General features: G+C 46.2%; 1 protein-coding gene across 2 annotated transcripts in view; it reads right to left on the reverse strand.

The window, feature by feature from the left end:
- Window positions 1-26,182, reverse strand: part of LOC119378340 (terminal nucleotidyltransferase 4B) — a 72,030-nt gene that overhangs the window by 24,310 nt on the left and 21,538 nt on the right. The window contains exons 1-4 of one of the 2 annotated variants that reach the window (XM_037647514.1): window positions 23,499-23,788; window positions 15,833-15,956; window positions 8,794-8,840; window positions 5,342-5,462 (exon numbers count right to left, since the gene is read on the reverse strand). In XM_037647514.1, the coding sequence (XP_037503442.1) occupies window positions 5,342-5,462; window positions 8,794-8,840; window positions 15,833-15,956; window positions 23,499-23,773 (567 nt within the window). In that variant the 5' untranslated portion in view covers window positions 23,774-23,788. Of the gene's footprint in view, window positions 1-5,341; window positions 5,463-8,793; window positions 8,841-15,832; window positions 15,957-23,498; window positions 23,789-26,182 lie in introns of those variants that run through there. The other variant, XM_037647510.2, reaches the window with a different exon arrangement.

Below are 26,182 nucleotides of genomic sequence, written 5' to 3' on the forward strand. Positions count from 1 at the left end.
GCGAGTCCCTGGGCCGCTCCCGTCATTCTAGTTAAGAAAAAGGATGGTACGTGGAGATTCTGCGTTGACTACCGCCGCCTGAATTCTGTTACCAAGAAAGATGTTTATCCGCTGCCGCGCATCGATGACGCCATTGATTGCCTGCATTCCGCTTCCTACTTTTCTTCTGTTGATCTACGATCAGGTTACTGGCAAATCCCGATGCACGCAGCTGACAAGGAAAAGACGGCATTCGTTACGCCTGATGGACTGTACGAGTTCAACGTAATGCCATTCGGATTATGTAATGCGCCTGCGACGTTCGAGAGATTCATGGACTCTATTTTGCGTGGTTTAAAATGGCAGATCTGTATGTGTTACCTTGATGATATCGTAATATTTGGACGCACGTTTCAGGAGCATAACACGCGCCTAGATGTTGTGCTCACCTGTATTGAAAAGGCTGGCCTTCTACTGAATTCGAAAAAGTGCCACTTTGGCGAGCGACAAACATTGGTGCTGGGCCATCTCGTCGATAAAGATGGCATTAGACCTGACCCACAGAAGATAGCGGCCGTTGAATCGTTCGAGCAACCCAAATCTGTGAAACAACTTCGCAGCTTCATCGGGCTATGCTCGTATTTCCGGCGGTTCATACCCAGGTTTGCGGATGTCGCTCATCCTCTGACGAGACTTCTCCAGAAGAACAGCCCGTTTCAGTGGAGCCCCGAGTGTGATGCCGCTTTTCGCCAGCTGAAGTGCTTGTTAACTTCACAGCCGATACTTCGGCACTTCAATCCCTCGTCGCCAACAGAGATCCACACGGACGCAAGTGGCATCGGTCTCGGCGCCGTTCTCGTTCAGCCCTCTGGTAACAAGGAACACGTCGTGGCGTACGCAAGTCGTTCTTTAAGCAAGCCTGAACGCAACTACACAGTGACCGAACAGGAATGCCTAGCGGTAGTCTTTGCAGTACAGCGGTTTCGCTCATACATCTATGGCCGCCCGTTCACCATCGTCACAGATCACCATTCCCTGTGTTGGCTGGTCAACCTTCGCGACCCCTCCGGCCGCCTCGCACGATGGGCCCTTCGTTTGCAAGAATATGTCTTCACCATTTCGTACAAGAGTGGTCGTCGACACGCTGATGCGGATTGCCTCTCTAGGATGCCACTACCTACGACGGATTGTGAGGCCGATAACTTCGACCACCTTATCGCTTCGCTGTCGCCTGGCTTTCCTGATGCCGTGACTTTCGCCGCTGAGCAGCGCAAAGACCCAAGCTTGAAAGCTCTCTTCCCTGCAACAATCGAGCCAATACCCGAAGGCCAGTTTTGCGTCCGAGGTGGTCTTCTTTACAAGAGGAACTTGTCAACGACGGGCGCCCGCTTTCTGCTGGTCGTTCCTGCGTCTCTTCAAACATCTGTTCTGCGTCTCACGCATGACGACCCGACCTCTGGTCATTTAGGAACCGCACGAACACTTAGTCGCACCAAAGAGCGGTTCTATTGGCCTCAAATGCGCAAGACAATTGAAAAATATGTGGCCAGTTGTACGCAGTGTCAGAGCCACAAGTAGCCCACCTCAGGTCCAGTCGGTCATCTGCAGCCCGTAATGCCCCCCAGTTCTCCCTTTGAAAAGGTCGGCATTGATCTTATGGGACCATTTCCCCGTTCTTCAAAAGGCAACCGGTGGATAATTGTATGCGCTGACTACCTGACGCGGTACTGCGAGACGGCTGCCTTACCCTCAGCCACGGCAGGCCAGGTTTCCGAGTTCCTGTTGCATTCAGTCATACTCCGGCACGGGCCACCTCGCGTGGTGATAAGTGACCGTGGTCGCCAATTTACCGCCGATGTGGTAGAATCATTACTTCGCTTGTGTGCCTCCAAGTTCCGACACTCAAGTGCTTATCACCCACAAACTAACGGTCTGACCGAGCGCACAAACCGAACGTTCATCAACATGTTATCCATGTACGTCACCTCCGACCACAAGAACTGGGATGAAGTATTACCGTTCGTGACGTACGCCTTCAACTCTGCGAAACACGAAACTACAGGTTACAGCCCTTTCTACCTGCTCTACGCTCGCTCGCCTCGACATACGCTGGACACTATCTTTCCTTTTGTCGTTCACGACGACTTGTCAATTGCGGAGACTTTGTGTCGCGCAGAAGAGGCTCGTCGACTTGCACGCTTACGTACATTGGCAGCGCAAGACTCCTCCAAAACACGCTACGACAGTCAACACCGGCATGTAACCTATGTTCCCGGTGATCTAGTGTGGGTGTGGACCCCAATACGCAGACGTGGCTTGAGCCAAAAGCTACTCGCACACTACGCCGGTCCGTTCGTGATCCTCCATCGTCTAAGCGAGGTAAACTACGAAATCGCACGTCTGACTACTACTGGCCGACGTTCATGCACGACCGAGGTGACGCATGTTGCCCGCCTGAAGCCGTATACACGAAGGACACAAGAATGACTCGCCCAGAGGGCTTCGTCTGAGAGAGGAGGAATGATACGAAGTGTCACTGTCGGTGAAAAACAAGGGAAGCGCGGGTAGAGAAAGAGGACGACGACGTAGCTCCTACAATTTCCGCGGTCTCTGTGCCCATTAAAAACCCCCTTACGCTACTCCAGAGTACGTAACATCGTACTCTGGAGTACGATGTTACGATGGAGTACGATGAAACATTAATTTCAGATTTAAATCTGAAATTAATGTTTCACATAAAACTTCTAACCCAAACAACGAATATACATAAAATGCTGATTTAACGAGTACTATTTGCACAAATGTACCGGACTTTAGCAATGTAATAGTGGCTTAAAGTTGCCTGTAGAGTTACATGCGGTGGCTTTGGACTCTGGCACATGGTGAAGCCATTTTTCTCAATGTGACATTATACAGAATATGAGATTCAATCATCAATGCGATTTGCAAAGAAAGCATCAATGAAATCTCAAGAAATTTACAATAATTCTGATGGTGTGCTTCTGCTAGCAAAATATATGTGCAAATTTTGTAGTAGTAAAGAAATGCTTAAATGGGCTAGTCATGTAAAAAAAAACAGCCAGTGCATAAACATTTTTTGTTCACTTCAACCTGTATAATTACCGCAAAAATTGCGAACATTTGTGAGGGTGTTCAAGATCAGCCTCACTCGCTCGGGAGTTCAATAACCAGAAACTTCACTGCAGTTGCAGATAGAAAAAGCAAAATTTATTTTTAAAACAAAGTTGATAAGCCTTATCAACTTTGTAGGTACTATAAAATGTCGCATATTTAGACATTTTTCAAAAACAGTTTCCTTCACTCTACTACAAGATTCAAACAATGTTACTTTACTCTTTGTTGCGCATACATTTCATACACAAAATATCTTCTTTGTAACGATAATATTTGTGTTTTACAATGTCATCAACTTTCGAGAACGACAGGTAATGAAATTGGTCCCTCCGTATTGAATATGTTTAATATTTTTCCCCTCGTAAATTATGCAGTTAATAAGGAAATTAAGTTCCTTTTCGGGCTACTGGGTGGTACATGCATAAAATATAAAGTACTCAATCAAATCTAAAATATCTATTTTCGGATCCGTGTCGATCTCTCATAGAATCACCCGTTTACAATAACCACGATTAGGAGACTAACTGTGGTAATGTCTGCCGTGTAGCTACCTGTAACCGTGGTTAGCCGTAACCATAGCTTAACCGCGGTTAAGGCTGTTCGTGTGACAGCTGTATTAATAGGCCTTGGTTGAAACAGGGACGCCAACCAAGGTAGTGAGTAAAAAAATTTTTTTTTGTTGCGTTACAAGAAAAAATTCGATGTTTCGGGTCCCGCTCGCATTCTTTTTCAGGGTTTTCTCCCAGCTGTGGGGTCACGCCTATTCTCCACTATAAGGCATACTCTCGATCGACAGCGCACCTGTAGACCGGTTGACATTACCGGCTGTCGCCTGGATGGGCCAGAATTGCACAAAAAGCCGCTTAAGTCGACGACGCGGGAGCTGTCGAATTCGATGCGGTGGTCGTTTACCATGCTGCGCTCAGTGAGTGTACTCCTTTGTCACGCGAACTTGCGGACATCGTTTTTATGTTCTCGCAGCCTCTCGGGGAAGTTTTGTTTCCTCCACGTACGAAGCTTCACAATCAGCACGTGGTATGGAGTAAACCAGCTCTTGAGCTTTCTCTTCGGACGGCCTGTCTTTTGGGCACGAAAAGGCGCAGGTGCCAGCAATCCACCTGCTACATCCACTTCCACGAGAAGCATGTCCGTACAGTTTCTCATGGCGAATTACGCGGCTTTCTTCAAGCTTTGTGTGGCGATGGCCCAACCCACCACACAAGGAGTCGGCGCGTCTTAAGAAATTGGTCCCCACAATTTCCACAAACAAAAGCGATTCCGCCCGCACTTTCTTTGTCAATGCCTGGTAGGCCGACAGCAGTCACACGCTGCGACAAAAGAATTTGTCGGGGCGAGCTGTGAGAAAACGGCACCCCCAGGATGAAAAAGTAACGAGTAACGTGACACCACACATTACCAAAAAATGTTAACGTAAGTACGTTACCCGTTAATGTTTCTAAATTGTAATGAGTACGTTACTAAGTTACTGAAAAAAGTAACGCGTTACCGCCAACACTGCCTCTGCCACACAATATTACATTGGTTAACGTGACTCCTTGCCCGACATGACTGTACAGGGCCTTTTCCCAGAGCAGTTTCAAGCACAGGCATGGTTTTGTGGTAGAATACCTTGCTTTGGTTATGGCTGAAACCCAGATTTTGATTATTATGACTTTTATTGCGGACATGTGGGTTTTTGTATTGCATGCCACGGCCAGCGTCTGATGAGGCACCTAGGTCTAGCTTACGCGCGACTGCTCTTCCAAACGCGGCAGGTCGGCAACCTACTCACAGCAGCACCTCTGGCGGACGCTTTTGTCCCCACATGAAACTTCTGCGGAAGTTTCGTTATCACAAGAAAAGCATTGAACTCTGGCAATATGAATGAACTCCACAATATGAGTAAAATGAAGATCAATCTCATCTCAATTTCTCATGCACAGAGCCCTCTTCCAACAAGAAAAACTAGAAACTCCTCACTCAATTTTTCTTTGGATGAGACTAGGCACTTTAGTGTCTTCCCTATTATATACATCTGCAGTGATGCAGAAAGGCAATGATTACTTTTGCCACTTAGTGTATTGATATATCTTGCACTTATTTCATTGTTCTGGATTACACTGAAGGTTAAAAAATCTGCAGCAAACTTGAAAAGCAACCATCCACATAGCACTCCCATACACAAGACTGCATTCACACAGTTTTCAAGTCAAAACAAAAAACTTACAGAGGCCTTGTCAAGGACCTTAATAGATTGTGGTTCAGCAATTCCATGACTTAGCAAGGCCTTCTCTAGTGTCCACATAGGCAATGTTTCCCACTTGCCAAGGACGACCACATCGATGTCACTAAAAGAAAAAAATTAAAATTCAAAATCAACTTCTGAAGCAGTAAAAACATAGCTGCTCTGTACAGGCACATGTGCCTAGTTTCTTAATCAAGAAAATAAACCAACACACATTAAGCCAAGGCATAGGGGACATTATTTGTTTCTAACTGTAGTGTAGTGATTTTGATGTAAAGTGAAATTTACGTAAACTTAATCAAAATCACTACATTACGGTTAGAAACAACAAATAATGTCCCCTATGCATTTTTTGGCTTAATGTGTGCTGGTTTCATTATTGTGTACAACAAAGAAACGAGCCCCTCATACAATTCGGCTTCTTTCGTAGTTTCCTAATCAGGCCTTCATAGTACTGATAGGCATGAAATTCATGGAAGGCTTAGTTAAGACAGCGATTATGTTTGTAGGGTATTTCGGCGTATTTAGCCTTAAAGGGGTCATGAAGCACCCCTTGGGCTTGTTGAAAAAACACAAGCTGCGGAAAGCTGACACGGCTATGAACTGCTCTGCAAAATATTACAGTCATGCGCGCCGCGTAAAGGCCACAAGCGGAGTGCAAAGTTGCCGTTTCCTCAGGTGCCCTCTTTTCAAACAGAGGCCGGTTCTCACTCTCGTCGGTGTGCGGGGCGTCTGCACGTTGACATCGCGGAGACATAGCCTGCTTATTGGCCGATAGCCGGATGAGATGCGCTTCTTGCCACGGGGTGCCGCTACTTGCCAGCGCCGCACTCCTCAGTCTGCTAACTTTACACGGTAGCCGCACCAGCCGCACTTGCACGTGCGAATCACAGCAGGAGAGCGATTGCGTTTCATGACGCGCGCTGACGTAACTTCTTACCCCCGTGTCATCCCTGCCTGTCTAGCTTCCAGTGCGTTCGTCGGAACGAGAAAAGAGAGAAAGCGCTGAGAGCGTGCGCCAAACCTCCGTAACTCCACTGATTCTTAACGGATTCGAGAAATTTTTGCGGCAATCGATTCGGGAGGCAGTAAACTCCGATACTAAGGTCATTAGATCATTACTTGGAAAAGTGGTTCATGAAAAGTGGTTCATGGTTTAAAGACAGCAGCTGGAAACAGTGCTCATTCAAGTTTGAATGCATATTCTCACCATTACATAGACAAAGAAAATGCTCAATATGGGTCCTTGGTGTTTCTTAAACGGGCCCTGCAACATTTATTGACTGCCTTCAGCAATACTGGAGTGTGTGGATTATTGAATACCGAGATGAATGCAAGAAGACTTTGCGCACAGGAACTGCATTAGCCTTCGAAGTTAAAAACCTGCGCAGACAAGAAAAAAATGCCCCTTTTCCTATTTCACTTAATGACGTCACTGATTGCTTCCAATCACTGCACACCTGTGTGAGATATACTGGAAGTCTCACCTCATGGTGGCATTTACAGACCATTAAAGAGCACACATAGCGTCTCGTTGCAATGGATTTTTAAATATATTTAAAACAAATCATCTTGTATAAGATAAAGTTTAACAAATCTTTATCTTTCAGTGCAGGACAGTGTGGCACACATATGTTACATTGGACTTGACGTGTCAAGCCAATCGAAATGCACAGCACTGTCATCAATTCCCACTCCAAAAATGTCCAGAAGGACGAGGAGAATGCCGTAGTCTGAGCACAAAGGGGTTTCTTCGTTTAACTAAGACCACAAACAGTTTGTTTTAAGCATTCCTACTAGCGCCAAAATATCACCGCATTCCACGGTGCAAGAAGCAATGAAAATGGTTATGTTTAACCTATGTTGCAGAGCGCCTTTAAACGGGCCCTTCACTTTTCAAGCCATTGTCTTTCTGGCACAGGTTGCATTTACCATTGGTTAGACACTTTAGGTATAGGTCAAAGAGGAGATATGAAAATACTTTGCATTTTAATCACGTAAGGAAACCACTATGCGACTGCCAACAGTGCTGCTTTTTCACCCCTGGCGTCCCAGCATTGTTCCATGTTCACAAGCAAGTAGTGCATCTGTGCTAAAGCTCTCTGTTGGGGTGCAGCTGCATAATCATTTGTTACCAAGGTAAGGACACCATCAGTACACCAGAAAAAACAGGCAGCCATGAAGCACAAACTTCCTCTAAGCAGGCACTTTGAGCTCTTACCGTTTATAATGAGGGGTCACATAAGTGAGTAAGAGATGGAGACAGAAGACCATACAAGATCCGAGCTAAGGGGGAACGTGGCAATGAATAATATTTTTATTTATGAATATTAAGAGATAAAATTTGGCATGCAGATGTTACTTATTCTGCTAATATCATAACTGAATTCGGTTTTGAGCTATCCATTGTAGTTTATGAGTTACAACACTTGATACTCTCTTGCAATCCCATTACTAATTAGACAATTTCGTCAAGACTTTATCATAAGGGTATTCACAAGGACCCATTTCGTGCTGTAAAGCTATTGGTTTACTTTTTAATATTCAAATAAGCACAAAAAAAAATTCTGAAATGCCCTGTACATATTGTCTTACTAACAACTTTTATGAAAAGTTAATTATAAAAATCGGTATGACGTGCAGACAAATATGGACAGCTTTACGGCACTCACCAATGTCTCAGGATCTAAGTGCAGAAAATGGAATGGTTATATCTTCATTTGCTGTGATATGGCACAGGGATGACTGACAGCAACTGCTCAAATGAAAGCCGAGAAATGGAGCTCAAAGCCAAGAAAACAGAACTCTGAAGGGAGCTTGTTTTATTTTTCATATGAGAAATGCAGCTTTGCAACTACCTTGAGCTCCGATCTGTCCTCTATACAATGATGCTAAGATGGTGGCACTGTGCCAAGGGAAAGCTGCAAGATTTGCATTTACTAGAACCCAATTTTCTCATGGTTTTTGATGACAGCACCCTAGGAAAGTGCTTTTTTTCTCAACTCCTACTGTTTATTTTGGTCTAATATTTCACAATGACATGAAAGATTATCTCAGGATTGCAAAAAAAAAATAAATTGAAAAATTGAACATTTTGAATAAATTTACCATTCCCATTGCCACGTCCCCCCTTAAGGGCACATGCAAATATACTCCTTTCTTGTATTTTCAATCTTCTAGGTTGAAGAACTTCAGACTGTGCACCCATATCGCTGCCACTATTGTTGCATTTCTCCCCGAAACTGTCATCTACACAACTCTCATTACTAAAAACAATGGCTTGAAAAGTGTTCTAGGGACCCTTTCTAGGCACATGTCGACATTCTTTCAGCACAAATTTGCTCTGTAGGTACTTACCTGAAACTTATCATGTCATGCCTTATACATATTAAAAGAACAAACCAGATTCCTCACACTATAAATGCTTTATTTACCTGGTTGGAAGGTACAGGCCTGTCCGAAAGCTCCCAAAAATCTCCACCTGAAAACAGCACCACATCATGTTAAGTTAATCTTGTTCTTTCCATCATCAATACACACCATCAATATGCAAACTCAGGAACACAGGCCACCTTTTCCTGCAATGTGAATTCCACCTACTTCACAAAATTTATATTGTTCAGCCTAGTGAATCAGAGAGACTTGCAAGTAAATACTGTAATGTGACAAGTAAATACCGATAAAGTCAATCGAAATGAAATGCACACGGACTTGCATTAATATAGCTGTCTAACATTTTAAAAAGCCCCATTTAACTTTGCAAACTGAGAGACAATTATCAAGAAATAATTGAGCTCCCATGCAACTTGCATCTATTTTTATAATTCCTTGCAAATTTTATAGCCATAGCTTTTATTACTACAGCTGTACAGCCAAATTCTGAAACTCATTTTCAAAGTCTCATCCCACCTTAAAAACCCTCACACTGAAGGTAATAAAACGAAAGAAGGCTAGTCTCCTAAACACAACCCCTTCATCGGAGGTGGCTACATTTGTGTACGCAACTTGTTTTTGCTAGTTGCATCGACTTGCGGCAAAAAGAGAGCAAGATACATTGCTCATTGGATGAAGTGAACCTTCTGGATAGCCAATGTGTGTTGACTTAACCTCAGTGCGCTGTGTACGACCGAAGCCGACCACATGGTGAAGGCACTACCATGTGCGATGGGTCATTCGACATGTCGTATTCCAGGAGCAATGTCACAAGTTTTTTTTTTTTTTGCTTGAAATGAATGCAACCAAAACTAATTGCGCATGAATTTTGAGCCTACGATTTCATTCCTTTTATGTAAAAATGGAACATGGCTGACTGCCGAATAATTAATTACTTCCTAATTACTGTAAAAACCCGAGCAAGTGCCCCTACCTGAGGAAGCGCCCCCCTCCCTTTTTCGGGAGATCTGAAATATGCGCCCCCTTCACCCCTACTACTATTTTCACTGTTTCATTCACTGTTTTATTTGCCCAACGAGTGTGGATAAAAACAGTGAATGCGTGCACATTCAATAAAGAATTTTATTAGAAGCAGGCTGTGCATTCTTTATTCTTAGCGGCTCTTTGGCTGCTGTCTTGAATTTTGATGCGCGACTGAGCAAGCGCTCCCCCCCCCCCTCCAAATCTTGTTGGATTATCCATCACCGTAGGGGGAGTGCTTCCTCGGGATGTTACGGCAAGATTAATTACTGAAGCTCGCACAAAACAGCATTACTTTATGGTCTTTTTTTAAATGTAATATTGAGTGCTGTGGAATTATGCTACGTGAATTTGATACATTTCGAGACATTGCATCATAATTCATGCCTGAAGGGGATAACTAAGGCTGAAGTTGTGACAACAGGTGAAGAAAATATGTTTAATATTAAAACTAAATGAGAGGTTTTGCAGAAGTTTTTCTAGAATCCAGGACAGATGAACATAAGAAAATTTACCAAAGAATGGTATACTAAGAAGGATGAATGGGTGGACTTTCAACAATTACGAAACACAGATGTCAGCTTTAAAACTAAATTACAGTTAATGCTCCAATTTTTCACTGTGGCAACACATGGGTGCAAATTGTCCCCCTTACGAAAATATGAAAAAAAAAATAAGCGTGACAATTTCGAGCTCCGGTGCTGGTGTAGAGCCTCCATAATTTTGTCAAGTGACAAACAAACCAATCTCATTCAAAAGAGATATGAAACCCACAATGTTCTTTCAAAGCAAAGGTTCTTAAAGGGACACTAAAGGCAAATATTAAGTCGACGTTGATTGTTGAAATAGCGGTCCAGAAACCTCGTAGTGCTGCTTTTGTGCCAAGGAAGTGCTTATTTTGAAATAAAATCACGTTTTTAGTAGGTCCGCATCGCGTTAGCGCGCTTCAAATCTCCCGCCTGAAAATACGACTCTCATACGTCACTGCTGCCGTGCCCAACGTTGTCCGCTTTGACTGCGCGGCCGCCGACACAAGTAGCAGCCGAGCGGAAGTAGCGGGACCCACAGTAGCAACAACGGCGCTGCGGCAAAGACTTGCTCGGATGGGCACATTCAAAGCCTTCACCAAGTTGCGGTTGGTCTCGTTATCCTCAGTACGAAAGTGCAGCGAGCACACACGCAGAGGTTTTGACTGTTTAGCACACTGGCGCAATGGCATGACACTAAGCCACTTCGAGCGTAAGGGTTCATTCCGCGGCACCCAGTGAAAAGACACCGGTTTCCTTGCTGCAGCACTGGCGTTGTGCACCATTCGGGCATCTGGCAATATCACACGCATGCGGCATTTTGTCGAACTTTCTGTCAGAGCGACTTTCACGAGCGCGCAAAACACGCACGGCAGTACGCGATCCCGAAACTGCCACTGAGACAGGCGAGGCGCAGTTCGGCGAAAACGGAACCTTTGAACCACGCGCGCCGTTCCCCATGGCAACGCCACGGAGGTTTTGTTTTCCATGAATCAAGCGGAAACGAACAAACAGCATTTTATTACGTCTTTTGATGCTCGGAGTGTTCTTTTTTTACTGCTGCTAGTTTGATTACTAGTGATTTATTGTAGGCCGACTTCCATACGTCATCGGGATCACTTCGAAAATGTCCCACTCGTGGCGCTCATCATGTGATACATTTAGCTTACTTTCTCGGTAAGTAGGGCACTGCTGTTGATAATATTGCCGTTTTAGAAGTTGTCATAGATTGGGCTTTCACTCTGACACAAATTGTCATTTGCCTTTAGTGTCCCTTTAAACTCATTTTGATCATGTCATGTGGGCTGCTTGTCGAATAGATCAAATTTTGGCTACTCAAAGTGGAAGGTAGGAGAAAACAGCATTGCTAGTGCATGAGATGGTTAGACACGAGATGGTTGGACCAGTCAAGTTGCCTTTAGTAGGTTTGTGAGCCTGTCCTCTTATGCCATAAGTTATTCTGCCAAGCCGGATAACTGAATGCCCCTTTTCAAATTAAGAACAAGGGCTATAGTGCGCACTTTTCACATTTTCAATGTCTCTTTTTTGAAGCAAAGTTAATTCAGTGGACTTTCCTTTTATACCCCGAATAAATTTCTGTGAAAAGTGATATAGCAAATGATTTCAGCAAATATACAGGGTGTTTCATATAACTTGAACAAGGATCTAAAAAAATTTGGTTAACAGCTGAAAGCAATGACAGGGTCTGCTGTCATGTGGCACTCCTTTGAGCATTTTTTTTAATTTTCCGCTTGAAGAGTTAATATTCACTGTAGTACCAAGTGTGTTTTGTCATGTTGCAGAAGGGATTCAGAAACGACAGATCCAATTTTTTTTTTTTTTGTGGCAGCACGCATGCTGAGTAGAGATTTTTTTGGCATTTAAGGGGGGAGGTGGCATTGAAAAAAAACTTTTTTGTTTGTTGACCTAGAGCAATGAAATTTGGCATGCATACTAATAAGTGTCTTGTATAGGGAAATATGCAGTTTCATCATGATACCTTGAGTAGTTCTCAAGTTATATCATGCTACATGGTCCAATTATATGGTCTGCTTGTGGAAAGCCTAGCGCTGTAACAAAACATGCCAGGAAGCTGCAAATGTGTTGATCTTTACTCAAAAGAAGACTACAGGGTATGACACTCTCAGAATTGTTTAGTAAATTCTCTTTTTTTTTTTTAGAGATCATCATGGCTGCTGACACACATTGTCAGAAACAGTGTCATGGACAAATCATCATCTAGAAAAATAACTGGGCCATAAACAAGAAATTGAAGAATGTCATACCCACAAGCAGTGTTCAGGGATTCAGGAAAAAGAAACAGAATCAAAATCGGTCCAGTCATTCCCGTGCTACTCTTTCCACGAGCAATGCACAATGTCCAAAACACACTGGTGAGAAAAAGCCTATCAAAGTTTTTGAAGTTGTTTACATTTGTTAGAAGGCACCAGCACTGTAGTCCTTGGTGTTCTTGTGTAGAGGCAACCTTTTGCGTCTCTGCCCTTTCACTTCATGCATGTGCGATGACTTCCTTGCTCGCTGAGCGTCTTTTTAGCAGCCCTGTGGAGGGTAAGGGCCCCAGGTTGCACACCCATTGCAGCACAAATCTTGGTGTAAGCTTGAAAGTTGCCTGCATTGTACCTCGCAACTGCCTCATGGACTGCTACTTCCACAGTGAAGTGGGAGGCATGCTGCTGCTTAGAAATTAGTGACCAAATCACCGAGTGAAGGCTTTCAGCGGCATTTTGTGTCTTGTTGCCACTGCAACGAGCCTGCAGTTGAGGGTCAGACAGGCGTTGGTACACTGGCCGCAACGCTTCAACAACTTTGTTGGGCAGGTTATACGTGTGTGGAAGTTGTGGCTTCCCCTCTGCCTCTGCTGCACGGTGCCTGCACCAGCTGCGGGCACCGGAAGGACAGAGCTCTTGATGAGGTTCTGCATCTGTCGATGAAACATTATGAAAGGTGGCCATCACTGCTTTCTTCATATCTTCGACGTCCGTGTTGCTTCGCAGTGCTAGGCCATACATAATAGCTGGTGAGCCTTTTGATCAAGTCCTGCGTCAGGCCAATGTTGTCACGGATAGCCATGCCATAACAACTAGTCAGTCTTTTAATCAGGTCTTCAGTCAGGTTGCCCCATCCTCCTAGTCTATCCTTCTTGCTTCTTGACACATGTGTTGGAGAGCTGTACCCATCCTCTCTTTGACATGATTTATACAGTCTTCTTTAGCCAGTGGAATAAATCTGTATGTTCTTTCTTCAGAGTGAGGGAAGTATCACTGTCTTCATCACAAACAATGCATGCGTACCGGAGGTCATTCTTTCCAGTGACCTTCTGAATAAAATTAAGGTGGGGGACGTGGCATTTTCCTTCGTAGGTTTTGATGAAAATTGGCACAGTTATTGCAAACATTTCTGGGATCAAATATCTGAGCAGTTTATTCAATAACGCGAGTTGGTCAGATATAAATTCAACTCCCTGCTTCACACACGCCACGCTCATTTGCAAACCCCGCCTGTGATGCGTTTCATCATCCACTCGGTCGCGGAAACGGTAATTTGCGAGGCATTCGTTATTTTCGAAGATTCATCAGAGCTAGCGGCGATACCAAGCACGAATCCAAACGTGCCTAAATTGCGTCACCAGCGCTTTCTTTCAAGCCGATGTACTCGGCCGCGGGGTCCGGGAAGTCGGCGCACGATATGCTGGCTGGCGGCATTCGGTGACAATGCACAATGCTCCTAGCCGCGGCGACGAAACATCGGCGCACATAACGTGCTTGGTCTCGCATTTTGCGGCGCCGACGCGCGAAATTGCTAGCCGCTGTTCCGAGCGGTCAATGCGCGACGAGCTTGGCCGGGAGGTCCGCTGCCGATTCGTAAAATGTCCATCCGCACTTTCGAGGAGCCAGCGGACGATGCGATTTGCTGCTTGTGACGAAGCACAGTGCGGCTTGTCCGCTAGCGCGATGTCCTTGCCCGCAAAGTTCGGATTCGTCTCGTAAACCAGCACCGTGAGCGGAGTTAGGCCTAGCCACGACTCCGAGCAGTAAGCTCGGTCGCGGTGTGCGTGGCCGCGGTGCCCGATGTTTCAATGCAAGTCATGTTCGATCGCGAGTACAAAGAGTAGTAGCGCGAAGTTATTCGTCTCGGAGTACGAAGTGCTGACAAGCTGAACTTCTACCCGAGACGCGCATCTGCGATGTTCGCGACAAGCGCGGCACGCTATCGTCTATCGTACACTGATGACTGCGCTTCCGCTTGCAGCTGTCAAACTACAGGGTAATCATATTCTAAATTATCGTCGACCCGTGCACACAGGACGAGTGAACGCGTCACTAAGTAGCGCGATTTTCGACAGTCGTAACATCAGGTAACATCGCGACGCGTAAGCAGCAGACGTATGGTGGCCACCATAGCAGACGGCTGTCCTCTCGGAGCGAGCATCGGACCAATGACGAGGCGTGCTGGAGCAACATGGCGGACGCGGCCAATCGGAGGCCTCGAAACGACCTTCAGAGATTTGCTTTTTGTGCGCTTGTTTTCAAAGGGAGGAGCCAGCTGAGGCGGGGAATTTGAAAACGAAGAAATGCTCTTTACGGCGAGCTCAAAATGGCGGCGCCCGGTTGTGCCGTTGCGGAGCAACACTTTTTTGAAAACCACCGTTTTTTTGCGATCTCCACAATAATTTTCGCCGACTCAGCACGTGCAACAAATTTTTTAAAGCACTTCTAGGTGGTTTTCAGTGAAGATATTTTGGAATCAGATAGAAAAAGGGCTACAGAAACTGAAAATGTGATTTTCAAAAAATCGATTTTTTTGCCATTTTGCGCGATACGAAAGCCGCGTCCCCCCTTAAGAATGCCTATAATATGATATAAAGCTATATGTATGCACTTATGTGCTATTGTATTGCAACGCCCTTAACTGTGCTTTGAGCAAATCAACCATGCACGTGGCATTTGCTTATGAAAGACTAATGGTGATGAGTATTTATCACATGCCATGCTGGCATGGACACATGCAATCAAGAGTGTGGTTTCAAATATTCTGGTTAAACAAAGTCCCAATGAGTGTGCTTTTTTTGTAATGAAATAAATGCTAATGCCCCTCTCTACGCTACACTCAAAGCGCATATGAACATTCTCGGTTCCTGTCTCAGCAGTGCACACAGGTTAATGCATCTCTGAATTCACCAGTTCCCCCTCTCACTATGCATCCCATGCTGTCATGCAGTTTTCATCAATGCATCCATACCAACTCAACCAACTATCAACCCCACCAACGTAAAGTTTTCGTTGTCATAATTCGCATGGCACATTTTAGAAGATTTTTCCATCACTGTAAGGCAGCATATTGCTGAGGTATTCACTTTGAGCACAAGCATTAGATGTCAAGTAAATGCAATTAATGACTGACATTGAATGCCGGACGTGTAGGAGTATTTTCCAGGTAATCAATAAAACACTGCAACTCTGCAATTCAAGAACTGTTGAGAAAAAAGTAGAAAGATAAAAAGATGTAAACTGACCTCTGCTTGAGGCCAAAGGCCAAGGATAACGTCTTTTATCCTTTGGATTACCCCCAACCGCATGTGATGCTCTGCTGGAGTTGGCTGCATGTACCTGTAGAAGTCTTCAATTTCATCATGAAGCCTGGAAAAGAAAAAGTTGCATAAAAACTTATAAACCAACAATAGAAAAAAAGGAAGAAAAAAAAGCAGCTGCGACACAAGGGCCAAAAGTCAAAATCAATCTGACAAAAAATCATTGCAGATACAACCATTGCTCCCACTGCAACAAAGTCGGCGAAAACAAGCACTTGACCACCAAAACAAGCCCATGGTTGTAGTCTCATCTCATTTGGGCAACAATATTTCACGTTCCGCCCGAAAATCAGTTTTGTTATGCCATAAACAAGGAATTGTAACAAAACGACAACACATTTGGTAAAGCAAGCAACACGTGTACCAACTGCTTCTTCCAAGTGTACTCAAATTAATTGGGGGAGGAGGGGATTTGGAAATTTTTTAAATCAATGAAATAATATCTGGGGTTTAAAGTACCAAAACCACGATATGAATATGAGGGGCACCATAGTGGAGGGCTTCGAAAATTTCGACCACCTGGGGTTCTTTAACGCGCACCTAAATCCAAGTACATAAACCTCAAGCATTTTCGCCTCCACTGAAAATGCGGCCGCCGTGGCAGTAAATCAATGAACTACAGTGAACAGTGCCAAAAGAGAATGCAAAATATATATATATTTTTTTAATACTGAGCAGCCTTTTTTCACCATTTGTATATAAAACAATATCAACTTCGCAATATTCACTACACTTGCAAGTTCCTGTCATCAGGCGACTTATCATAAACATTGCTTAAAGCTTGAATGTAGCATTATGAACAAGTAAGCTCAATTCTTATAAGCACACATGACTGAATTAACCGAATAAATGTTTAAAAGGTGACAGACATGTAGCAAATGTATATACCTTCAGAGAATAAAACAAAAATGCGCTAATAACTAAAGGATCGAACCTAAAGTCATAAAGAGCACTAGATTTCCCAAAGTAGTTTGTAAAGTCATGTTTCAAGCTATTAACTAACAACTGTATTTGTTAACTTTAAAAAGACATTTAAAAGCTGCAGTAAAGAAGACCTATAGTACTCCCCACACGTCTAAGTAAAAATACGAACTTCAAACAACGAAATTTTCTTTCTGATTATTCTACCATAGGTGTGCAAAGGGTTCCCCATTGATGAAAGGGGGGGAGGCAATCTTACCACACCCCCACCCCCTTCCCCTATTTTAGTAAAGCATTTGGTACCCTACCCTACATTTGGTAAAAAAGAAAACGCCAGACAGCCTCACATAGCAATGAAAATGCCAAAAATACCCTGCAGTAGGGCAGTTGCCCCACACTTGGCAGGCGAAAGGCAGCCGGAAAGAAACGTAAAAAGCAGCCAAAATAAGTCCCATGACGTTTTCGTGACACGCAGAGTTTGGCGCCTCGATACTCGGGGGGGGGGGGGGGGGGGGGCTTTTTCGCGTACCGCAGCCGATCAGTGTGCAGCGGTGACGAGGGGAGGGGTGGCGACGTGGCCGAGGATGTCGCTGCAAGGAGCAGCAGCGGTGGCCGTGTGGTTGAAGCGTCCGCCTCGATGCGGGAGGTACTGGGTGCGATTCCCAGTGCAGCCGGGCACCCACCGGTTTTTCTAATTGCGGCCTGGTTTTCGCTGTTGTGGGCACTCATTTCTCGAGAAGGTGGCACCTCCTTTCACTCCCTTAAGGCCTGAACACACGCACGCGTTGCAGCGTGTCAGCGCGTTACCTTTTGACGCGGCGCCGCGCCCTCTCCCTATGGAGAGAGAGACGCACAGCTTCGCGTAGCCGCGCGCCCTCTCTCCCCATGGGGAGAGGGCGCAGCGCCGCGTAAAAAGGTCACGCGCTGACACGCTGCAACACGTGCGTGTGTTCAGGCCTTTATCCCCAACCTCGAACGACGCGTGCTCCCACGTATTTCATCTGTTCAAACCACCATTACTCGCTCGCGGCCACGATCAAAAAAATTGGGGGGCCCTTAAGCTTCGCCTTCAAGAGTTGAACGCGATAGCGAAACCACTTACAGACGGGGGAGGAATGCTCAGGGGAGACGGGGGATTGCGTATCACGTGACCGCGACGTCACGGATTAGCGAGTGGGCGTGACCCCCCCGCGCCTCCTCGGAGGAGACAGGGAAGATTTCCCCGAAAGGACAAACGATCCCCCTGCGGTGGGGGATGTGGCGGAATTTCGGGCTCTTGTTTGGCCACATTGTTGCACTTGCTCCTGCAGATAGCGGCAGTGGGTGTCCAGTCTGCAGCTGGATGGTCGTCTGCAGCTCGTCGTCAGCAGCTCGTCAAACGGGTGGTGCAAGCCACCAGAGTAGTCTAGTAACACTGGTCTCCCCCTCCGTTTGCCTCGTCCGTGTGAGTGGGGGGGCATTTGTGGAGACTTCTCCTCGCGAGCTGACGTCACTAGGCTCCGCCTTTACCCCCCGAGCATTTCTCCCCCGTCTGAATACCCCTTTAAGTGCATACTTATTAAATGTGTGTTACACACACGCACACAGACACACACGCGCGCGCGCGCTGTACAGGTTTTCGATCTAAAGCACTTCCCTGTGCTAGAGTCGAGACATATTTCTCACAATGCCTCACAGATGGCAGCACATTATCTAATGTTTGCTGTTTGCTTGATCAACGCCTCCTCTAGAAAAGAGGCGTTGGATTGATATGTTTTCCGCTAGATGGACATAGATGTCCATTTTTGGAGCTGTTTGAAAGTTCGTGTCTTTAGCGGCGATGGCTGCACTATCCCGGCTTTTTTCGAAGCATGGCGTCGCGCAAAAAACGTAGTTTGATGGCCTCGCCAATGCGCCTACAAATCGCCGAATGGGCTCATTTTCGTCGTGACACTGGCCGAACAAAATGCGTTAAGGAGACTCCTTCCACTTCATGGCATTTATGTAGTGTTTTTTTTTCGCAGCAGTTACAAGTAACATCGTGGCTTTGTGGTAGGACACCTGCTTGCCACGCAAACGGCCCGTGTTCGATCCTCAATGGGACCGAAGATTTTTATTGTTTATTTTATTTGCATCTTTCTCGATTTTTCGCTCACAAGCGACGCCGTCACCGACGGCGAAATTTCTGCGAAATGAGCCCGCTAACGCTATCGCGTTAAAAGTGTCGCTACTTTCCAGGCTTTAGTTACCGTAGCCACGGCCGCTCGATCTCCCGGGGAGATCGAGCGGCCGTGCCGTAGCGTTACCGGGTTACCGTAAAGTCCCTGGATATTAGAGGATTTTAGTCTGTCCGGCATACCGCTATACGCAAAATGCCTTGCGTGTACCGGAATACCGGGTGTGAACTGCGCATGCGCACGCCCGGTAAACATGGCCGCGCCGCCGAAAGCGATTGCCGTCCACTTCGAATATATCAAGTGGCCGTCGCGCGCTCTATCGCTCGTTATTTCCGAACTGATGCTTTTATTTGCTTTAGATTGACGTCCTTAAGCTTCGACAGCAAGGTATTCGTGCCGATTCGGCACCGTTTTCTAGAGCCATACTCAAATAATCAATGTGTAGGCTTAGCGAATGACAATCCCGGAACCTCGGAGGACATACACTATGTGTTTGTTCGTTGTTTTTATCCTCCATAGCTGGCGCCACTTGACGTAGCGGCAGCTCGGCGCACGCTAGCCGGCATTACGCTACGCCTTCGCGTTACCGAAATACCGGACAGACTAAAATCATCTATTTTTGGGAAAGTACCGTCTTTCTTTTAACCGAGCCGCCACGCCGAGCCCCCTCCTCTCCCGCCTTCCACCTCCCTGCTTCACGGGCCGCCGCCAGGGAAACGCGCGCGTTATCAGCGTGACATAGCATTGTTGATAGGAAAGTGGCGCGAGCCGCGAGATCGAGCGGAGTCGCCACCTGGCGGCTTCTGGCTGAACCGCGCCTAGTGTGGATTGCGCCATGCGTCGTCTGCTAGCCACGTTGTGTTTGCATGTGCGCGTGCGTCATGCAGGTCCTCAAAAGGCGGTTTATTCCGTCGCGCTAGTGCAACTTTAACCGCTATGCCTAACACGATGTAAAGAAGCATTTGGCCTTGACCGGCTGTATATGTACTGTAATAAGATCAGTGAGTGCACTTTTCGAGAGTGCTGTGTGTGGTAGTCGTATCCTCCGTTCACGAGAATCATATCAGTGTCGATGCCGGCCCGTGGTCCAAGCACATTGCAAAGTGCATGTGGCGTTGTCCTAAAGATGAGAAGTATTGAATCTCATGTGAATATAGCCTTTTAGCGGCTCGGTGGTAAAAAAAAAAGGCTATCATTCACTTGTGCGTTGTGATTAGGTGTGTAACTTCAGCACTGTCGTTTATAGAATACGAGAAGACCTTTAGTTTTGTACGGTCCTGGTCACACTACAGAGAAATATTTGTCAAGTCACGTCCGACCCTTCGGTACTTAAATTATTCCCTAAAAAGAACAGAAAATGGAATCACACGGAAACCGAAAAACTGAGTTGCCTTGCGCAATTTTAACTTGTGGCGAAATTTATACAAAAACACCCGCGTACTTAAATTAAGGTGCGCGTTAAAGAGCCCTGATGGTCAAAATTAATCCAAACGGCGTACTTTAGATTCATGTCGTAGTAATTTCGCGCGAAGTCACATTTTTTTCTTGAGCGTTTGTGTTGCGTTGTTATAGTAGATTGACGTAAGGCAGCGGACGTCATTCGCATGAAAAAAACGTACTTTGGTCTCGTGAAATAACCGGGCCTTTGTTTCATTATACTGTCGTGCAAGTAATCAATCGACGAAATTTCCGTGCTGTACAATTAGCTTTGTGTACTGTTACTGGAATGAAAAGCGTGTGCGTGTTAAAACGTCTCCGTAGCGCTAAAGCGCTGTCAGCCACGTAGCTTTCCTCAGTAAATCTATCAACTGTCCTACATTTCATGGAGAACTGAATAAGAAATGCGGATGAATATTTGAGCACGCAAGGCACAAAGTGCTATTTGAACTCATCGTGAAAGAATACGGGCTTTCTTTTTGTTGGGGGATATCCAGATGAACAAGAAGTAAATACTTAATTGAGTCGCGCTATAGCAGTTGCGTTGTAGGTGTAACAAGTTAACAATGTAGAAATCAAACAACAAGAAAACGTCGTCCATCGCGAAAACGCGAACTGTTGCCGAAGGCGAGCAACCCGTTCGTTGGCAGAATGCGCTTCTCTCACAATAGTAACGTTCGGCGCACTTCGTGCATTAATTCGGGAATGAAAAGCGCACATATTACCAGAAAACTGCAGTCAACCCATTTTGTTTGCTGAAAATCGGGTCAGATCGCTCACAACGAAGCGCTGTGTATGCGTTTGTGTACGCGCCGACAACCGCCTATCCACACTTGCGCGGCGACGTTGCTGCCACCTGTAGCCCGATCTCGCGGCGAATAGGGCCGGCGCCCGCACGGTGGCCGTTTGGGAGAGGGTAAAGCCCCTCCATCGCGTCTACTGCCGCTAAAACGCATGGAGGGGCTTTATGAGAGGGTATAGATAAGGTTTGGACACTTTGGAGAGGATATGGAGGAGAGTGTCGCTACTTTCTATATATTAAGGGACTTTAGTGGCGGTATTTTGTAAGCATTCCTAAAACGGACGGAGGCGGTCCGTCCATTTGAGTCGCACGCGATTGGTCAATGTGAGCCGTGACGAGCGCCGCGACGAAATACGGCTCACATTGACCAATCGAGTGCAACTCAACGGACCGCCTCCGTCCGTTTTAGGAATGCTTACAAAATGCCGCCATAGGTTACCGGGCGCTGATGCGACATCTTACGACGCTTCGCCAAACCCCAATTAAAAACACGTTTTACTGTATTCGAAGAGTGCTCCTGCAGAAAACTGATTTGAGGATATGTTCATGATTAAGCTCCGACGTAGCACACGCTTCGTTGCAGCAAAAACTGGACAAAGGCACACGCGGTCCTTGTGTGTCATTTGTCTTTCTTTTAACGCACGCTAAGAAAACCCTGCCAAATTCTTAATGCATTACAGCAGACTTCTTTTTTTAAATATGCGTGGCTGCTTTCTTATACATGGTTTTAGTCAAACTACAGCGCATTAGGCACGGTTAGATGGGTGCCCCGAGCTAAAGCTTCCTCTTGATGGCTGGCTGGCGCATGATGAGCACGACGGCACAAGTACGCACTCGTCATGCGCCAGCCGCTCACTTTCGTCTAAAGCCAACGCAAAAGAGTTGACTGTACAAGTGATCGGAAGCGACGGTTGTTGCCGATCCGCAGGACGATTAAGCGACTCAAACTCGTCGCTCTAGAAGGAAGGAGCATCTTGGTTGCAGGCAGATCTAGCCTTGCGAACTCTAGGAGGAAAAATAATGCTTTTTCCATCTGTCGAAGACCAAATTTTACGGAAAACATCCATCGTATATTTATTTTAAATAAACAGAAGTGTGATCAACCCGGAAAAATAAGTAAAGTGCGTCAGATGCAGGCCAATGGCCGGGGCCTCGACGCAGTAGAAAGTCTCGAAACACGTTGCCGGAATGCTACTAGCCCGTATAGTAAATGACAGAGGTGAAGAATCCAATAGAGTATAGCGCCATTACGGGCGTTCATTCACACTGCTTTTAATAAAGTAACTACCGAAACCAACAACGAAACTAGCGATACCAACAGCATAGCCGGGGGGGGGGGGGTACACACTCCCAATTTTTGAATTTTGCATGTGTATATATACACGCGCACATACAAACACGTCGTACCACCCCCAAAAATATTTCTGGCTACGCCCCTGCAACGGGGTGATCATGTTTGGCGAAAGTGAAAGTAGGCACGCAGAAACTGGAAACGCCCACCGAGATGACGGCTGCAAAACGTGATCTTCGTGCACGTCAAAAAAAAGTAAAAAAAACACGTCAAATAGCCTCATGTGGTGAAAATTAGAAGGCATCCACCACGGCGTTTTTCAGTCAGTGGTTTCATGACGTAAAGCCTCAGAATTTAGAAGGGGCACTAATACAATCCCGTGCTCAGCTCAAAGTTCCGCGGAAGCGGGCACAGTGGGCAAAGCGTTAAATTCTTGCGCGTGGGCCATGAATAAACCAACAAGCAGCCGCTAAAGCAGACCGGCAGCGCGACCACCGTCGGGCCACCAACCACCCCCTCACGGCTTAGAAGCAATGCTTTTGAAGTCTAAACGCCTCATCAAAGGCACGATGAAACACGGAAATCACGATAGTGGACGAGCTCCGCAAAGACCTCTGCCAGACTCATTCGGGCCAAAGTTCCGGGACTAACGCATGCAAAGTGGCTGCAACGAGCTTTCCCGACGAAGACCGGTTGAGAAGGTGGAAAACGCGGACGCCGGCATGATCGGTAAACGGGAAGATCACCAGAGAACACAAATGTTGGCCGAACGTGCGCGAATCGCTTTCGCCGTGCTTGTCTACCTCGCAAACGAGAAGGGAGCTAAGCGCCGGCCGCGGCGAATTACGCGAAATTATCAGCGTCCCACTGAACAAGGCAAAAGTGGCCTCTTGCTCACCCAGCTCACTTCAGGGTATTACGGATTAGTCACGTGAAAGGTGCCCTCTAGAAACCGGCCAAATGCTCAGAGTCGAGCGCGCTTACCGCTGCAGACCCTGACGTGGGTCCCTGCACCAAAGAACAAAGCCCGGTTGCGTGTAGATGCCGCTCCACGGCTGTCGACAAGGCGGCAGCTGCAGCAGGCTCATCACACTTTTCGCACCGCTGGCGGCACTGTAAGCAACTCTCGACCAGCGCGCTATCGGGACGGCTGTCGGTGGCACACTGTCGCGCACGGACCAGATTGCAACATCATGGCCCTGCGCATCTTTTCCCGCTGACCGCGGATAGGTGGTGTGCGCAGCGACGCCAATGGCCATCCGACGATAAGGAACCATTCAAAACTGCCGCCAGACGAGGATTCGCCGACGGAGGATTTCACGGCAAGGTCTTAAATAACCTAGACGCTCTTAATGGACCGTCAAGTATTATATGCCACATCTAAACGAATGATCTGTGCGCGGCGCTTGTCACCCGCACAGGTCACTCTGTTGAATCATATGGCGGAAAACTCACGCGGTCATACGCAAATGAGCGACGCTCCAAGGAGGAGACACCGAACATCTAGCAAATGCATCAAGCATCACCGAAGCGGCACTTCTATCCGTTCGCCGCACGCACAATGACGTTCGACAAAAGAAGGGCAGCCGCACGAGAGCATCTGTACAGCACGTGACAAGTGACTCATAGAAGCTTATTATGCTGGGCGAGTTGGCGATAGTATAATGAAAAACAGCGCACAATCACCAAGAAATTACCGGAGAAGTGTCCTCCTCTGTTATTGGTCCATGTGTTTGTGCGCAGGTTTCTATGAAGTCGCAAGCGAGCAACTTCAGGACGGCACCAAATGGCATACATGCACCTACCTAGCCCCCACCCCGCGCACGTACACACACACAGATGGTTTATAACTGCACAGTTTGTTCAAACAAGCGTCTAAATATCAGTGTTCCAAGGCGCGACGTCGTGGCATGCAGACGTTGAAAATTTTCTCTTCTAGCATGCGAACATCGGCACCACTTGTCCCAGGGTGCAGCCTGATAACTTCAAAACAAGTCAAACAGCTATGTACTACAAAAATTTTTTACCCTTCGGAAGTTCCTGTTTTACTAGAATAACGGAGCACTTTCTTTAACGCGGCGTTACCGGCACTTTCAGCTCGAAAACCCCGCGCGCATAGCGTAAAAACGAAAACTTCACGCAAGACGGACGACGATTATCGATGGCAAACAAGATAACACCCGAAGGCTGCGAAACAAAAAAAAAATTTATTCCTTGATATCAGATATAATCTCACATCGCAGAGAAAAACTACAAAGAAAAATGAAAAGACAGACCCGAGTTCTTTCCCAATCAAAGAATACATGAAAATTTTCGGAATTAATGAATAGGACAACTAAACAGAACGTCTGCAATGGCACAAGCGCGGTTTCAAAGCTTAACACACAAAAATAGATTTTACACACATTTTTCCATTAAGCACAGTTTAACAAATACAAGCTAACTTCGAGGGGGCGCCATGATTGTCAAAATTTTTTTCTAGCAAAATTGTTTTGCCACAATACTCCATGTGGCACAGGAAAAAGGCACAAATTTTATCGGCAAAATCTGCGATGTGCGAGCGCCACGTCTGGGACACTTGGCATTTGGCATGGAATGACTCATATTATATATATATATATATATATATATATATATATATATATATATATATATATATATATATATATATATATATATATATTTGCACTATGAGCCCTTAATATGTCAGGATGGACGTAATATCGATATACGAGTCGTCCGGTACCAGTTGATCGCATTAAACTTCGACTTTTTTTTTTGATGAGGACGTATATCTATGCCGACTTGACGAGAAAACTGCCCGAGAGCCGCTATAAAGAAATAATAAATAAAAGCAAGTAAGTTTTCGCTCCGATATTTGGGTCTGAACCCAGGCCCCCACGCTCAGAGGGCTCAGATCCACTACGCTACGTATATGAACATAAAATATGAACATATGCGACCTACGTGAATGCGCTGAACCCGCGATGCAAAACGCACGTAGCAAGATAACACCCTCTATGAAGGCTTCGTTGAATTTGGTGGAAGTGAAACAGAAGCCCTAAAAGAAGGAGCGAGCGCGCGCCTTTAGACCGGCCGTGGCAGTACAAGGCGTAAAGCCGCCAAGGAGGATTGTACACATCAGGAAAATTCACACTCGCAGAAGCGAGTGTGAATTCAACGCATAGGCGAAGCAATGAATGCGATAGCAACAAATTGAAATGTTATACGAAGTGAGGCTGGCAGCTCTTTTGGATCCGATCTCGCGTAACTCTACAAAACGCTGGTGTAAGAGAATACGGCCGCTCCAGGAAGAGATGCTCTTTCTACTGATGGCTGCCGAGATAGCGTGCGCGCCAGCGACCGCGACCGCTACCTTAGAAACAAAGTTCATGGTTGCTGCTCGAGCGACACCCCCCTCCCCGTCTTTTCATGCTCGTTCAAGACGGGCAGGGCGTTTCGTCTCTGCTCCGACGGCAGGCCTCCCAAGCGGGGTGATGTTATCGCATGCGCCCTCCGGGCGACGGAGATTGGCCGGGCTCGTTTGATCTCTGCTTCAGCCGCGATCGTCGACCCCGCTCGCGCGGTTTTACCCGCAGTAGAACATACGATGCGCGGGGGATTTTTTAAGTGCGAATGCACTTTATAAGCGACCCTGAATCCGCCGT

This window comes from Rhipicephalus sanguineus, chromosome 1, assembly GCF_013339695.2.
Source record: "Rhipicephalus sanguineus isolate Rsan-2018 chromosome 1, BIME_Rsan_1.4, whole genome shotgun sequence".
NCBI lineage: Eukaryota > Metazoa > Arthropoda > Arachnida > Ixodida > Ixodidae > Rhipicephalus > Rhipicephalus sanguineus.